The 18,345-nt window shown below is 35.5% G+C and overlaps 1 protein-coding gene across 1 annotated transcript in view; it reads left to right on the forward strand.

Annotated features, from left to right (window-relative positions):
• Window positions 722–18,345, forward strand: part of LOC109824208 (endoribonuclease Dicer homolog 2a) — a 23,237-nt gene continuing 5,613 nt past the window's right edge. Inside the window, exons 1-16 of the mRNA XM_020390741.1 lie at window positions 722–954; window positions 1,049–1,162; window positions 1,403–1,537; window positions 2,491–2,575; window positions 2,708–2,772; window positions 3,911–4,051; window positions 7,313–7,441; window positions 7,533–7,659; window positions 12,325–12,418; window positions 13,012–13,204; window positions 13,281–13,441; window positions 15,644–15,862; window positions 15,948–16,177; window positions 16,442–16,716; window positions 17,185–17,609; window positions 17,713–17,816. Of these exons, the coding sequence (XP_020246330.1) occupies window positions 799–954; window positions 1,049–1,162; window positions 1,403–1,537; window positions 2,491–2,575; window positions 2,708–2,772; window positions 3,911–4,051; window positions 7,313–7,441; window positions 7,533–7,659; window positions 12,325–12,418; window positions 13,012–13,204; window positions 13,281–13,441; window positions 15,644–15,862; window positions 15,948–16,177; window positions 16,442–16,716; window positions 17,185–17,609; window positions 17,713–17,816 (2,653 nt within the window). The 5' untranslated portion in view covers window positions 722–798. The remainder of the gene's footprint in view (window positions 955–1,048; window positions 1,163–1,402; window positions 1,538–2,490; window positions 2,576–2,707; window positions 2,773–3,910; window positions 4,052–7,312; window positions 7,442–7,532; window positions 7,660–12,324; window positions 12,419–13,011; window positions 13,205–13,280; window positions 13,442–15,643; window positions 15,863–15,947; window positions 16,178–16,441; window positions 16,717–17,184; window positions 17,610–17,712; window positions 17,817–18,345) is intronic.

The raw sequence follows: 18,345 nt of genomic DNA on the forward strand, positions 1-18,345 counted from the left end.
CAATTAGCTCTGGAAACATTAATAAGTGCAGTAATCAGGCAAACAGCTGTGGTAAAATTGCTGACAACTTTTAGCCAATTAACATACTTCAATAAATCAACTCAAGATACTGAACATGACGGATTATTTACAACAAATCAATTCAAACTAATTGTTGTTTTTAAGCACTTATTACCTTATAGGCTTATAGTCACGAAATTTCCCATGCATTAGGGTAAATCCAATATTCTAAAAAGCGTTAAATGCTTTTGGGCATCGGACCTAGAGCCCCGCGCCTAGTCGGGTGCTTAAGCGGCACACAGGTCTTCATTTAGCAACGAGTGAGGGAGGATTCTTTTTGAAGATTCAAAAGACCCTTGCCATTTTACCTAAGGGTCTGTTTGTTTGGTCAAACAAATACAGAAAAGACCCCAAAAGAAATCTGACATGGGAAAAATTGTCAGTTTTCTTTACATTCGGATGTTTGGATGGTCAAAATAGAAAAAGGAAAGAGAAGAAAAAGGAGGTTGACAGCTCAGCTTTGAAGGATTCTGGTTTCCTTCATAAAAAGCCTGAAATCGGCCGAAAAGGGAGAAAAGGGGGGCGTCCGTACACTTTCACACAAATCTCTCGTTTCACCTAGGGTTTACAATTACCACTCCTTCTCCCTCTCATTTCTCCCTCCTTCTGCTATCCTACGACGATCAATAGTCGAAGCACCCGAAGCTCCTTCAAGATGCGGCGACGACTGACACCGACGATCCTCCTCCAGTCGATCCGCAATCATTCGCGCGCAGCTACCAGCTTGAGGCGCTGGAGATGGCGATCGAGCGCAACACCATCGCCTTCCTCGAGACCGGCTCCGGCAAAACCCTAATCGCCGTCATGCTGCTCCGCGCCTTCGCCGACGCCGTCCGCAAGCCCTCCGATTCCATCGCCGTCTTCCTCGTGCCCACCGTCGTCCTGGTCACCCAAGTAACTGATTTGGTCCTCTGCTTTTGCTGTCTTGGAGCTGATGATGGTGATTTTTGTTTATTTATTGATTTTTTTTTAAAAAAAAAAATTTTAGCAAGCGAGAGTTATAGAGACGCACACGGATCTGAAAGTGGGACAGTTCTACGGGGAGATGGGGGTCGATTTCTGGAGTGCTGATACTTGGAAGCAGCAACTGCAACTTTACGAGGTCTGCTTTAATTTCCTGTGGTAAAAAATGATATAAAATGTTTAGTTTGGTCGCTAACTTGATGCGTAGGTAAAATCCATGCTGAATTTTTTTCAAAAAATCTTATCTTTTTTAGAGATGAATATTTGATGCCATTATCATAGCTGGGTCTATCTATCTGTGGTTACTACCAATTATATTTATTTAAATTCTAGGGGATGAAGGGGTCATCTCTTCTCATATGAAGAGCATTTTGTGCAGGTCTTTGTCATGACTCCTCAAATTCTGGTTGACAACTTGCGTCATCGTTTTTTCAAGCTGGAGAAGATAAAGCTCTTAATTTTTGATGAATGCCATCATGCAAGGGGGAGACACCCTTACGCTTTGATCATGACGGTGAGTTTATTTACCTCTTGATTTCCGTGGTCTTCTTTGTTGTGACAATTTTTTTTATTGTGTATGTTAGTTTTTGCTGGTATTCGGTTTAATAATAGATGTGACGGGACTGAATTACATTTATATGAGATCAGAGGAATTATGTTTATCATTATTTCCTTCTTTACGCCTTATGCTTTAATTATGATAGCGATATGATCTAGTTGTTGTGGTCTGGTTTTAACTTCTCTGTTTTCCATTGTTCCTACTGTTAGATCTGAAAACTGATGATTATGACATTCATTGTTTCTCTAATACCCTCTGTTAGTTAATAGATACTTGCAGTCGTCCTGTGGCTTCCCTATTAGACAATTATTGCTTGTTGAATATTATTACCTAGGTAGCAGGGACACGGACACGGACACCGGACACATCAAATTTGCAAAATGTAGGATATTGGGACACGGTGCGTACACACACGCACACAATTATACATACATGATAAAATATTGAATGAAATACCAATAACAGTTGTATGTTTCTTTCTATTATCTATAACAATTAACAATCAAGTTAAATCAAACTAAGAATAAGGTTTAATAAAAAAAGTTTAGTTTCGACTGCATGGGTTAATATGATGGAGTGTTTTTCAAATATTAAAGTAATGGGTTTCAATTTTTGGGTTTTTTCTGGTTAAAAAACAATTGCTTTTGAACCTGATATTACCGGATAAACTAGTTTAGGCATAAGTAATTGGGAGATCAGGTTTTTCTTTGAACCACATGTGTCCATGATGTGTCTGCGGAGAGTCCGTGTTTAACACGTGTCGGACACGGATGCGACACCCAAAACGCCGTGTCTGTGTTACCTAGATTATTGCTCTTTTTTCTGGTTATGCGATACTTAATATTGTTTGGAATTGATTTTTATGCTTGTCCTATAGACAAGAATTCTAAGTCCGTTATCTGCTGTAGGAGTTTTATCATCGCCAGTTGGAGTCAAACCCAGCTCACCTTCCGAGGATCTTTGGCATGACAGCTTCCCTTATAAAATCCAAAGGTATCTTCTATTTAGTTTTTGTTTACTATTTCACACTAATTTTTGCATTACTTTCTCTCACTTCTTTTTTGTGAGTAGTTTACCTATTTTTGTTTATACATTCATATGACTACTTGTTTTGTCTTATTACAGTCTCAGACAACCGAAGTGACTACTCTAAACAGATAATGGAAATTGAGAGTCTCATGAATGCAAAGGTCTACCAAGAGTATTTCGGACTTTCTTCCTGTAATCGTATTGGCTTGATTGCACAAATGTTTTTACACTCATTTAGGTGGTTAAGATTAGTCATGACGTCTGAGTACTGGAGAGGCATACCTAATTGTTTTGATTTTTTTGGGTTATTGGCAGATGTAACCCCGTCATATTTGGAGCTTAACAACTTATTACCCCATTCTTTTTTATGAGCATATACACTCTGATTGGTTAACATCTAATGTATACACTTCACAACAATCATCATGCACATGAAAATATATGAATTCCATTTTATGATGATGCTTTAAGTTAACGCCATTATTGTACTTGCAGACGTATAGTCGCTATCATGGAATAGTGAACAATAACATGTCCATCAAAGTTTCTCGAAATCTTGTCATTGCTGTGGCTTTGTTTAGGTTTATTTTTCTGCTGTTCTTTTTTGAACAATTGGATAAAGGATCATATTTTTTTATTTTAAAACTTGGTCAAATAGGTCATTGTATGTTTTAATTAATGTCAAGATTAACAAGGAAGAAGCACAGAATGTTCATAGAGGGGGGCATTGTTGATTTGCTTGCCACGTTTAACTTGTCCTTCTCAGCCGGATCTCCATGTTGCTCTTTATTCACATTTTGCTTAAACTTCTTGTACCATGTTTATTCTTAATTCTTAAGAAGGTTCATTTTCGTATTTTCAGTTTGAACATGTGGTTCCTGAAAGCATGCTGTTCCCTGTTGGACCCTACTCTTACCAATTTTTTTTTAAATAGACAAAAATATTATCATAAATAGTGCACCATGTTCTACATTGGATGTTTATATTTTTAAATGAGACAGGAAAGTCGATCTATCACCACATTCTACAGTTGATGTTATAAAGTAATGGTACTTACAAGACATTCTTTTTAGTTTTTATTATTATTGCCTTGCTAGTATTCTTTTAACATCTGAAGGGATCTGTAAGAATACTATTTTTGATGATACATAATTTGAGAGTATAGTGTATTTTATTGTTTATCATTAGACATATTTATTTTTCCTTCCTAGGTCCCTTCTGGGTAAATTTATTTGAAACTCTTGCTTTGATCAGTCAAACTCAATTTTCTCTTATTACTAACACCTAATTTTGATGAAGGTATATACCGTTTCTAGTGAATCAATATTGGCTCAGTACATTCCATTTTCCACGCCGAAGATTGAGCTATATAAGCACGAGGACATGCCTTCTAAATTGTTCAGTTGTCTGTGTGATCATTTGGAGAGCTTGAAATTGATGGTCAGTTTTATTTCTTTGTCTAAATGGCTTGGGACCCTTAGTTGGTTTACTTAAATTTTTTTGTATATTTCTTTAACTCGATGTTGTTTGTTGGTTTATCTCTCGTAAGTGTTAAGCTGATCCTTTGCTCCTAAATTTACTCCTTACATATATTTGTCAAAAGTTACATTACTCAAAATTTTTACTCAAGTAAGATGACAATCATTGCAAGTCCACGTTACTTCTCTCTTAAATTAATTTCCCAATGTCTTGTCTCGTTTACCCTCGCCCCAGACATTGTGAACTCCGTAGTTTGAACGCTCTCTTAAGACTTAATTTCCTAGTGAAGACTGGAAGACTGGGCATTTAATTTCTATGTAATGCTCATGGTTGTGAAGACCAGTGGTGAGTAGTAGCAAGGGAGTCATGGAAGACATATTGACAACTAGGGAGAACGTTTCTTGATAATCAATGTCGTAGGTCTTGGGTGTAGCCCTTAGCAATCAAATGAGTCTTATGCAAGCAAGAGGTCCATCACAGTTACCCATCTTTTTGTACTTCATAAGCGAACTACCACTTCCTTCCATTATTTTATATACACTAGTGTTTCTTGTGCACGCTATACGTGGATACACATTTCAAATTTGAGGTTAAAAGCGACGCAAAGTTAGAGGGATGGATGAGTAAGTGGGGTATTAAAGAGAGTTATTGCCACATTGGTGGTTAATAGGTGTAGTTGTGGAGAACATGAGAGGGATGGAGTTAAAAGGGAATTTTTTTTGAATTTTCCAAGTTTACCCTTTTCATGATTATGAAACTGTGTAAATGTGTAAATTGTTAGGACATTTCATGGAATTATTTGAATTCATGACATACACAGGGTAGGCCAAAAAGTTAGGACCAAAGGGATGGATTCTTAACAATAGTAATAGATATATAGCTAGACAAGTAGTTCAAGTTTATGATATATTTTATTACAAACTCTAATTATCCAAAGAACCGTCTTAGCTTATTCTATGCTTACATGCTCATTCCCTTTTCATACCGTTACATCAGTCTTTGATTAATAATTAGTTCAACTATAGTTATACAAAATATAGGTATTAGAAGTTTTCTATTCTACTAATATTTCTTGATTTTTATGTATTTTCTAAAGCGTTGCTTCCATAAAATAGCCTCTTCATAGGATGTGTTTTTCTTATATATTACACAAGTGTTATGCTCGTGCTCACACGGGTGGGTCTTTTTTCTTTGGTTTGTATATTTAATTTCTTTGTTTTCTATGAGTTTCTTTTTCGATTATGCTCATGGTTCTAAATTCAATTGTACTTTCTTTTAATGATATGAGCATATAAATAATATATAACAATGGCTTGTAATATAAAAATGAACATGATATAACCCTTTAAATTTCCCCATAGTGTTCTGAACATAATATAAGGGATGCAAAGAGATTGTAATTAGATAGTCTAAGCTGGAGCTTTCTATTTATAAAGGAAATACAAAATAAGGATGTGGATGCCTCTTACTTTGGGATTTAAAATTCAAAATAAGATGGCTTATTCATCAATTGCTCCTTTATAATCTCTCTACTTTTATAATATTCTAAAGTTAAGAAAAAAGAAAATTTGGCTCACTGAATAAGTCTGTGGATGGTTCTTATTTGAAAACATCAAATTCAAAATTAGGGATGGACACATGGTAGTTGTTTGAGATGCATAGCTAGTGGTAAAACTCTCTCTCTCTCTCTACACACACACACACACACGCACGCACACACACACATAAAGAATGGTTTTAAACAATTTCTTTATCAATTTCTTCTCTTTTATGCAGTTTAATTTCTTCTTTAAATTTTTTATGCTCACAAAATAGCAGATTTTTATGTACTTTATTTATGATGCCGTTTACTTGATTCTACTGTCTACTTAAGTCTCATCTTAGTTGACAGCCAAAATATGTTATCGTAATAGTAACCACAAATTTATCTTCAATAGATATAACCTTCACGTGTAACCGCCAGTCTACCTTCTCTATAAAAATCAAAATGTTGGTAAATTTCCTAAACCTCAAATAAGTTTGGGTGTTTGTCACTAAACGCCCAATATCTTTGAAATCCTCGCCAGATCCCCGATAACTTTTCGTAGAAAACCCTCTAAATTAACACTATCAGTTAATGTATGGTCAAATACTTAAAATATCCATCAATAAATTCTGACAAAAATCCTAAATAAGTTTTTAAGTTTTATCATCTAACTCCTAATAACTTGTGGCAGAAAACCCTTAATAATATTTGCTTATAATTTTCGTAATTTTAAGGGTTTATTGTAAAGTTCGGATTTTTTGGAGGTTGTTCGTACCCTTTGCATTTTAAAGGGGTCTGTTTGTAATAATTTTTTTTTTCCATTTTCAAGTTGTCTATTTTTAGATTTTTTAGCTGGGTGTTTGCTATTTCATATTTTTATTTATGTTGTTTGTTTTTAAGGATGTTTATGGGTTTTTTTTTGTAAATTTCACATTTATCAGGGGTTTGTTTGAAATTTATAGATTTTTCAAGGGGTTGTTTGAAAAAGTTTTATTTTAAAGGGGGTTTTCTATAGTTTTTGAAGTTTTCAGGGGCTGTTTCTAATTTGTGAATTTTCGGGAGGTGGTTTAAAGTTTTTAAAAATTCTTAGGGTCGATTTTACAATTTTCAAGTTTTTTCAGGACTTTACATTTTTTCGGGTGGTTGTTTCAAAAGTTTAGATCTTGTAGGGTGATGTTTGTAATTTCCTATCGTAACTTATTGGAACAAAACTTTTTAAATATAGATAGTTATGATTTGATTGTCTTTACCAAATATTTGATTATTAATTTTTTTTTGTTATGAATAATTTTAATTTGATGGGGATTATGAGGCGAAGGTCGGATTTAGTTTCCACATGTCAAACTTCTCATAGGATAAGGTGTCCACATGTCATGCTTAGGGAAGATACGTGGCAATGTTTTCAGAAGGGAGACCTGAGTCCCTCCTCCACCAATTTCGCATTATATATGAAGGAGTGATATATTCTCATTGATCAAACGTATTAATGTCGGATTTTTGTCATAATAATTAAAACACTGTGCTCATTTTTTGTACATTATTTGTTTAAGAACTTAACTTGTTACACAATCATTTAGGTGTTTGTTTATATACCAAACTTCTGGCGTCTGTATTATAGCTGGATTTTTGTCATAATTTTATTGAAGTTTCAAGCATGCCAATGAAGTAACATAATTTGCAAATTATCTTTTTTATAGCATCTGAAGAAGTTGCCAGAATTAATGCTTGATAGTTCAGCCGAGGACAGTGCCCGAAAGAAGATTAAGAAGCTACATGGTACCTTCTTATTTTGTTTGACAGAACTTGGAGTGTGGTTAGCAGCCAAGGTATGCCACAATCTTGTTGTGTGGTGGAACTTTGCTGTCAAGATTAATACAAGTTCCCCCCCTCCCTACTCACCCTGTTTCTTCTGTACAGGCAGCAGAATATCTGTCACGCAAAGAAAATGATAGCTTCTTTTGGGGTGAAAGGGAACACAGCGAAAAAATTGTCAGACAATTTAGTCTTGATGTTTTTAAGATTTTCTCGAAGTATTTACCTGCTGGTATGTAAATTGACGAACTTATTTTGTATTTCACAATTTTTGGTCAGTTACTTGCTTACACTTATTCCTTTCTGGCTCCAACGCTTTCCAAGATTTTAAATTTTTTTATACTTTTGTGTTTTTGTTATTGGGGTACACTTTCCTCCTTCTTGTGCTCCTATTCTCAACTATTTATGTTGCATCACTGAACCTATATACTCTTTACTTTGAGACATCCTCTTTTCTTGAGAGATTTGATGTGATGTCTTATTCTTATTGTAAGTTTGATGGTTAAACCTTCTGATCTTTTGGTTGCATATAGTTATTTGTTTCTCAAGTTAGTACGCAACTTGGGGATGCAATGAATAAGGTTCGGACTATACAAAAACTATGAAAATTAATGTACCTTGCAATGATGTCCTTTGTCAGATGTCCCGTGTAGACAAATGCTATCCAAACATACACTACAAATTATGAAGAGATAGGTTGTGCGAAATTTAAACATTTGGAAGAACTTGTGCATTAACCTATTTCCACCTTTAACAGGTAGAGCTTATCACTAAATTATTATAAAAAGGAAATATACATATTTAATAGGAGTTTTTTTTCAAAAGAGGCCTTTTTTGCTAAGTAATTAGCAAAACCGACCGTTTTGCTAATTATTTAGCAAAACCGACCTCTTTTTAGCTACCAAGAGGTCGGTTTCGCAGAGATGGACTTCTAAAACATACGGGACTAGTAGTCCCGTATGTTTAGTGGCTAGTAATTGGCCACTAATCTGAGCTGCCAAACAAAACGCACATGACTACTAGTCCCGTGCGGTAAACAGAGACCCGGGCGAGGTTGCCTAGAAAATTCACGGGACTAGTAGTTCCGTGGATTTGTTGGGCACACCACCAACGTGCACAGAACATGCACATGCTATATCGCTTCATATACATTGCGTGGCAGACCTGTTTGGGCTACAAAAATAGAACATCCATTTCATATAATATTTATATAGATATAAATTTTAAGAAATAAACACTAGATAAAAACACATTTATGAATTCACAATATCACAACACGATAGCTATGTCATATACATATCCATACGACAAAATAGTCCAAACAAATCCAAATATATCAAGTCTATCTATACGAAAAATATAGTCTAAGTAAAAAGAACTATCACATGTAACTTAAAAGTCCGCTCCTCCCCCGTTGTCTCCCTCTTTGTACCCGCTCCAATCGTCGGCGTCCTCCTTCGATTTGAGCTTGTACGTGCTCACTCTCCGGTTGTGTGTGGGGCTGTGACGGACCAGCTTATTGTGACGAACAACCTTCATTGTTGTGCGAGCAAGATTCACCTCATCTTCGTCGGTGTGCATATACCTTCTCATCCGTCATCTGCTCGCGACCATCATGCTGATCCTCATGAGTTTGATGAAGAGCTTTACGAACCCTCCCTACTATCTGCTACAATACCGATACATGTACTGAATCTCTTCTGGTGGTAGTTATGCTTTCATTTGCAATCCACTATCTCATCCATAGCGTCTATCTGCAATCACTAAAAAGCTATAATAATTATATATATGCGCAACCAAACGCTAATGGATTAAAAAACTATTTAAATTTACGCGTTTTACTTACCCATTCTTTTTCATCTACTCCCCTTAGTACGTATCTTGCTTGTTGGGAATGTATCTTGATTTCGTCAACCGGAGGCGTGGTTTGAGTGATTATTCATCTTCTGATAATCCCCCAATACCATCTTATATAGTCGATTTCCTCCGTCAAAGGATAAAGTTGCTCGACGATGCTCAAATGCCGCTCATTCCATCGAGCAATGTACTGATTATACACAAGTGACCCATCAATCTGATGCTTACCTTCTGAACGGTGTCGTGACTGATCATAGAGGACATCATCACTAATCGGCCCGGGAAGCATAGTGTATATACGTGCACATATAATTGTTAACTTATTAGTTCCCGCAAAATCAATAAGATTATAAGAATGAGTAAGCCTATAATAACAATGAAAAGAGAGATAGAAAATATATTACCAATTAATTGCTATGTACTTGTTCTTGATGGACAATGAGACCTATTATGACCTAATTGATTATATTGTCCACATTTAATTCACGACACTACTCCTTTTCGGCCTTGGTCCATAGTACCTCTATTGTGCACGGAGCGAGGTCGTCCCGCTTGCCTTTTCTATTGATGTGGTAATATACATAGTCCATTTTAAGTTGGCCAATAATGACTATCATGGAGAGGATGAAAGCTCTCCTTATAAACCTTTCGATAATGATTGTGAAACACCAAGCTGAGCAATACTGATCATAATACAATCTAGCGCTACCATCCTGATTGGAACTAGTCGCGAAAACATGTTCACATGGTAATTTTTGTAATTATGGTATATTACAAGTAAAACTGCACTCTTGGTCATAGAGATAGACGGTGTAAGTACCTTCATAATCTTTAACTTTTCGTTCATTATCGTTGAATAGAGTAATTCTACATAATCTTACGGCCACAATCATTTTCTGCAGAATACTCTTATTTTTGGAGTGTAACTTGTCATCCAAGTTGCACCATCACCACGTCTCTGATTAAAGAACGCGTTTAATCTATAAAACGTCTTTATCCTTGCAACCATTGCTCGACAGTTGGATTGCAACGTGTATGAAGTCCGCAATAACTACAGATCATAAATTGCTCATTAGATTTTTTCCTAACAGTTGCATTAAGCTTCCATGGACACTTTGAATTTCTCTCGTCTTGAGCACTTGCATACTCTCCTTGAGCTTTTTTGTCGTAGTAGCACTTTACATAGTAGTTGGTGTATTAGTTTTCACCGGCTTGAATGTGACCCGGTTCTTGATTGACCATTCACGTATAGTGAAAACTAAAGTTTCCTTATTCTCGAAAACATCTCCTTTTTTTTAAAGTGAAGTCCTCAGGTCGTTTGAAATTAGAACAAACTCAACGAACTCAACTTGAGGCATTTATCCACTACTCATTTTGAAACTCTTATGGCAACGACTCTTCAAATTCAATATAATCGTTGTTTACACAATATTCATCTATCCAATGGGTGTCCTCATCGGTTCCTCTAATTGCACACTGCATACTATCAAGATGTTCCTCCTCTTTTGCATCTTCATAATCATCATCTACATCCTCATCCTCTTCTACAATAGAACTAACCAGTAAATTAACTGAAACATGACCCGAAGCGTTGTGGAACACGTCACTTGATATTGGACCTGAGTCATTTTCTAAGTGTAAGGCACTTAGAGATGAAATGAATTCGCTCGAGTTATTTTCTAAGTCAAGCATCCGGGAGAACTCTTCAGGAGCATATGAAACTTGGGCAACACCAGATATAGAAATATTTTCAATAAACAATTGGACTAAAATTTGGTTTTTCGCAAGTTGTATCATGTCATTCAGTTCTTGATCATTGGTGATCTCTAGAGCAATTGTTTTTTTCCATTTATCAGACAATTGCAAAAGATCTTAGTGGCGCACTCTCCATGATTAACTCTAGTAACTCTGTATATTTTCTCCATTATTCCATCGAAGTTGTTGCAATTTCTAGATAACATAAATTTTTTCTAGATCCACCCTTGTATATAGGCATATTATTCATTCTAACACTCGGTTTCTCATTGAATAAGTAAATAACTGATATTCCATTCGCCATTCGAATTAAAATATTAACTTTATCATATGCAAATTATTTATCAAATTTTAATCTACCAAAATTTTATTATCACAATTTAACCAAATCCCATTGTTTATCATAATTAAAAAAATTATTCTAAATATATAATTATTTTCAAACTACAATTTTAACTAGATTATAGAGAAAATTTGGAAAAGTTGAAATTTATACCTTGATGATGATCTGAAATTCGTCAGTGTCAGAAAGGATAGACGGTGTCGGACTTCAACAATGCTAGAGTGAGCTTTGGGGAAGCAATAATGCTAGAGTGAACTTTGGGGAATATCTCTATTTGGGTTTGGTGAGAATAAGAGAGAAAATTAAGGGAGAAAGAGGTGATTTTGGAGAGAATAAATGGAATGAGGTTAGAGTTATTGAGGGAGAGAGATTGGGAGAGAGAGATTGGGAGAGGGTGGATAAAAATCGGGTTTGATGAGGTGAGAGATCGGGAGGGATAGAGAGAGGAGGTTGTGCCCTAATTTTTGGGCACAACTAAGCTTATATAGGTCCGACAAATCCACGGGATTATAGTCCTGTGGATTTGCTGGGTGACCTTGCCCAGGTTGCGTTTTGTTTGGCAGTTCAGAAAACCCATGGGACTAGTAGTCCCGTGGATTTTCTGAGCTCTGATTAGAGGTCAAATACTAGCCACTAAACATACGGGACTACTAGCCCCGTATGTTTCAGAAGTCCATCTCTGCGAAACCGACCTCTTTTTGGCCTGTTCGGTTTTACTAAATAATTAGCAAAACAGTCGGTTTTGCTAATTATAGCAAAAAAGGCCTCTTTTGGAATAAAAACTCCTAGTTAATATTCATATAGATAAACATTGTCACACACCTTATAAATTTCAAGCTACATATGATGGTGGTTTATGAACAAAGGTTTTTGTATTTGGCTTATTGACTTGTAAACTTTACAGCGGTTGATTTGATCGCTCTTTCTCCATTTTTTTCTTAGAACGATGCATTGGTGAAGATCTCCATGCTGATACTGTGAGTGGTCTTCTGTCTTCGAAAGTTCACTGTCTCATTATGTCACTTTTAAACTACAGGTAAGGTCTATACCTATTGAATTCTATCGTCTAAAAATTATTTTTATTTCTGATATATTAATTGGGCACTTTAATTCATGGTGAAATTTTTTTTTTTCTGATAGTAGAATTGTTTTAATACCCTTCATCGCCTAATCTGATGTGAGATTGGTGAATTCCTACGAAGTGTCAGCATGAAAATAAATTATCATGGATCAAGCATTTTCCTATGTACTTCTGCATTCCTGGATGATCTTTATTTTATTTATCAAAAAAGTTTTTTGTTCGATGTTCCTCCCTTGCGATAAAGATCTTCAGAGGAGAGAATCTGCTAAGTTTGAGCTCTTTGGATGTTCTGATGGAAATTGGCTGGACCCGCGTTGGTTCATTTGACTAATGCTTTTACTGGTCCACAATACTAACAAATTGATAATTTTTAATGTCCGTCTTGTCAAGCATAGCATCTAGCATGTCAATAATAGAATCTATCATTTAATTTTTCAGTCACATTTCAGGTTATTTGAATTTTTTACTGCAGCTAAAATTGACTTTGTTTTATAATTTATTTACATCATAAATTGTTCCTACAGTTAACAAATGTTGGTTGTTTCCAGAATGGTGCATAATTTGAGATGTATTGTGTTTGTTGAAAGAGTTATCACTGCGATTGTACTGCAATCCCTGTTGCAAGAAATCCAAGAACTTTCTTGGTTAGGAACAAAATACATGGCTGGCAATCAGTCCGGTTTGCAATCCCAGACTAGGAAGGAGCAAATGAGAATTGTCGACACATTTCAAGACGGCACAGTCAGTTTTCTTCTACAATCATATCAGATCTTTTCCGTTTCTCAAATTTTCTAATATATCTTTCTCAATATTGTAGGCTAAAATCATTGTCGCAACCCAGATCCTTGAGGAAGGCCTAGATGTACAAAGCTGCAACCTTGTGGTAAGGTTTGACCAAGCGATGAACGTATGTAGTTTTATACAGTCGCGGGGCCGTGCAAGGATGCGAGGATCTGAGTATTTGTTGATTATTAAAAGGTGATAATTTAATTTGTTAACTACATTTTCCTTTAAATGAGGATCTTCAAGATGTAGCTTACAGACAAACACAGCATTTCAACCCTTATATGTTGTTGGATTTGAAATTATACAAAGTCTTCATAAAATGGCGAATAATATTGTTCAAAGCAATACCCACACTTCTTGAACTACTATATGGAAAATGTAGACAGTCAACTAAGTGTAAATTTTGTATAAATAATAATGTCGAACATGTCCGTATAGCAATTAATAAATGATGCAGCCAAAATAAGATGAATGATTATTTAGACTATCTACGAATAAGTCTACTATTTATGAGTTACAATCAAGGTTCCAAAGTACTTAACCTATAAGAACATGAGTTGTATTTTGGTTGGAGTGAAGATTCATAGTGACTGTTAGTTGAAGCTACCTTGTATAGCTAATACTTATATACCCAAAGATAAACTATATGTTGGGAGCACCTCAAAACATTGTACCCTTAAATGCCCACCAATTCTATTGTCGACCCCAAAAGATAGCCAGATTATCAAGGAAATTTGTGCAGATTGGTGAACTAGTGCATGATTCTTTTTCAAAGCTTTTGAAAATAAAATATTGATGTCTATGTTTGTTATTGATGGTATGTTTTGGCTATATTTAATTCGTACTAAAATTGAGAAGGAACCACGTGAATTCATTCTTAGAAACCAATTATGAATTGCGACTTAGCAAAGGAGAAGTTTATGAAGGACCTTTAGAATTGCTCAAGAAAACATGAAGCTGTCATTTACATCTTTTGAATAGCTTCGTCCAGAAAAGACCTGAATCATTCAAATTCCAAGAACAATTTTGTTTCATCATGTAATTTGTAGAAAAAGCTCCAGAGGAAATGGGTAGTTTAAATTCAGTTTTTTGAGAGAATGTAGACAGGAAATTGTCTTAGCTAGGACTTAAAAAAAATCAATTTAAATACTGAGGTGTTCGTATTTGTATTCGTTTAAAATCATGGACAACTGACATTCCTTTGGACAATCTATCACATACTAGATGCAGGACGATGTTGGGTCTTCAATTTGATGAAACCAGGATTAGTTAGAATGTTAGATTTGTTAGTAGGATTTGATTTTATTCTATGTAATTTTCTAATTTAATGAGGATTTATTTAGAATTTGATTTTGATGTCACCTTCTTGATTAGTTAGGATTTTATTTTATTGCATCTTTTAATTATGTTAGGGCTAGTTTTGATTAGGATTTTGATTTACTTCGAAATGTTGTGTGCTAGCTTTCTCTTCTATAAGTAAGATGTAGGATTAAGTAAAATTTCGGATTTCTAAATTTGCATGTGACCTGCTAAATGGTGTGTGGCCCCTTTCAGTTAAGTCTTAACCTTCAAATCCAACTATTCTTGAAATCTCTGCCCTCCAATCAATCAAAAAAAAAAAAAAAAAAAACCCAAAAAAAAAAAAAAAAAAAAAAAAAAACCCCTAATCCTTAAAAAGATCCCCCAAAAAAAAAACACACAAAAGTGGTCACTGTTCACGGATGAAAGTAACAATGTACTGCTCATCCACGTAATCAGTACCTTCAGTGCTCCTCATCTGCACTCTTCTCGATATCTGATCCCTCACGCCTCTTTGTCGACCAGATTCAACCACGCCCGAGCTTCGATGAGCCCCGATGAGATGTGATCTCATCGAGTATCGCCGTTGTTGGATCTCCTTTCATCTACCCTCAATGAGTTATGATTTTTCTCTGCCAATGCTTTACAGCATGGCTCCGGAAAGTTATCAAATACTTAAAATTCTACACATTCCACCTTTTAGATCCCATTCAGTTTTGAATACCCATGAAAACCTACAATATCGAGAACCTCTGTCCTTTCCGATCGGATCTGGATTGCATCGAATGCATCACATTCAATTAGAGAGCCTTGTACTTTTGGATTGGAGCCTCTGCCTTGGTCTGCATCAATACTCTTATTTGATATATATAAGCTAGGATGGTTAGGATGTCTTGCATGCCCCCTTTTTTGGTTAATTACTCTTTATCTTGTATTGAATTTGCTTATTATCCAGAGATTCAATGATTTAACTTTAAAGGTCTGTTGGATTATTATCCTATATTATATTCAAAATTAATAATATTAGATAACTGACTGTTAATCATCTATATTACTTAAAGCTAGAAATTTGTTCTTATTCTTTTGTAATTCCAGTGGTGATTCAACAACGCTGTCGAAAGTTACAAGTTATCTTAGCAGCGGATATACTATGCGAGAGGAGTCTTTGCGTCAGGCTTCTCTTCCATGCAAACCTCTTGAAAATGAAATTTATGATGAGGAATTTTATCGTGTCGAAACTACGGGAGCTAAAGTGACCTTGAGTTCCAGTGTTTCTCTGTTATATTTCTACTGCTCTCGGCTTCCCTCAGATGGGTATATGATCACATACCGTCTATAGGATATTTTTGGTTTTGCATGACTTATATTTTCTCAGATTGCTTAAGTTTTAATTCTGCAGGTATTTTAAGCCAGTTCCAAGATTTGTTATGACGAAAGAGTCAAACATCTGCGAGCTGCATCTTCCAAAAAGCTGTCCTGTACAAACTCTGGTTGTTGAGGGTAAAGCTGGTAAGCTAAAACAAATTGCATGTCTGGAAGCATTGAAGAAGCTTCATCAGATTGGGGCACTTTCTGATTTTCTTTTACCAGCATTTGATGTGGATATGGAGGACGGCACTCAAGAAATTGGTGAGTAACTGTACTAGGTTCCACTACTTAGTTTTTATATTTACAGAACTGTTTCACAGCGTGTTCTAAACGTATATTATTATTATTTTAATATTGTTAGTGTAGCTTATCTTGCAAATGTTTTTAAGTGTCATTTATGCTTTTTGTTAGTATATCGGTTGTCAACTTTCAATTTTTTATTTAAGAATGTGCATCCAGTTGCTGCTTCTCTGTTATGGGGCAATGCTGAACTTTTTTCTATTCCATGTTCATTCTACCGTGCAGATTCTGAGACTTACAAGACCGAACAATCTGACTATTTTCCTGGGGAATTGGTGGATTCTTGGTCCTCCTTTTGTTCTCTTGGTCTGTACCACTGTTACACGATCAGATTAAATCAGCATTTCAACTATGAAACTTCTTTCAATGACATTCTTCTTGTGGTAAAATCTGACCTTGGAGTTGGTCCTCTTTCATACTCCTTTAACTTAGAAGCTGACAGGGGTTCAGTAACTGTGGACGTGAAATATTGCGGACCTGTTCATTTTAATCGTGAGCAGGTTAATTATTTTTTTCATATCTCTTTCCTTTCCCATTGGAAATGCATCTGATATAAATAGTTATTGTATATGGAGTTATAAATAGTGATGTATGGGAAATCCCGTCTACCCAAATGCTCATGCTGTAGTTTGCTGGCTAATAAACTGCCCCTTATATGGATCCTTGAGCTACGTGGATAGGTTTAAAATGCCTCTTATATGGATCCTTGGACTATGTATATAGGCTTAAGCATAATATGACTTACTTCAGAAGGAAGATAGATAGTGGTAAACAAACATATTTAACTGTATCATTAATGTAGTCTCTTGAAACCTGGTCCTGTCACACCACGTCAAAACCATTTTAAACAAAAGCTTAATCTTATTGTTCGGATAATATTGTTAATTTAGATAGTTAAACAGGTAATGATATTATTCGTTTTTCCTCAAGTATTTACTATATGTTGATTTGTCACTACAATTTTGCAGGTTTTGATGGCCATGAAATTTCAAGTCAGTGCTCTCAATGTGCTCATTCACCATGATTTTGTCAAATTCCAGGACACCATGAAGCACCTACATAAGACACCATCATGTATGGATGTTGCCTACTTACTCCTCCCTTTAGTTGGAGGCAAAGTTGATTGGCATTGTATCAAGTCGTCTGCTTTCTCAATAAGTATGGCTCAGGGCCAGTATCAGAAGCACTGTTTCTGTACAAATGGAGCAGTAAAACCAATTCAGAGTATAGATGGTGCAGTCTGTCGTTGCATGCTTCAGAATTCTGTAGTGTATACACCTCATAATGGCAAGTTTTATTGTATAAATGGTATGCTGAACCACTGTAACGGAGATTCTTCTTTGGTGTTGAACGACGGTGAAGTTCTCACGTATAAGAAATATTATAAGACCCGGTATTTACACATGTCCTCTTTTCTTGATTTTTCATACTTTTTATTGGTTTAATCAGTTCAGTCATTCTGTATAATTGTGCTTTGTTGTAATTTTTTTAAACAGGCATGGCATTGACTTGAAATGGAGCTGTGAATCCTTACTTCGTGGGAGACACCTTTTCGCTGTGCGAAATTTTCTCACTAGTCGGCCTATTCTAAAGAAGGAAGGTCTGATTATTTTTATGCAACACTGGTATCTTTACATTAGTATTGATCCTTTCTGTTTTAGCTGAAATAAAACCTGGGAGATGCATAGTAATGATGCAAACTCCATTTTCAGGCTGCTAAGTTGTCCTTTAGTACTTCATCTGATTTAAAAAGTTTTTAGGCCCAGATAGATCTTTAAGATAGTTTGGATTTTATTATAATAGCTGCTATAATACCATTGTTCCTTAGCAATTCTTCATTTGGAATGAATATATAGATAGATAGCTAGGTGCTGAGAAGGAAAACAAGAGTGTACATGTCTCACAAGATCATGCATAGCATGGGGAAACAGTCTACATATGAACTACTACAAGATCATGCATCTGAAGATAAAGAAAACATAAAGAAATATGCAAGATCAGAAACTAACAAAGTTATCTAACTATTATGCGAACAAGAGCATAATGAAGAGTTGATCAGGAGCTGCTAATATGAGGACACAATTTACTAGTCATGCGACACCTTAGTCGAACTGGCAAGAATGGCTGGG

This window comes from Asparagus officinalis, chromosome 9 (assembly GCF_001876935.1).
Source record: "Asparagus officinalis chromosome 9, Aspof.V1, whole genome shotgun sequence".
NCBI lineage: Eukaryota > Viridiplantae > Streptophyta > Magnoliopsida > Asparagales > Asparagaceae > Asparagus > Asparagus officinalis.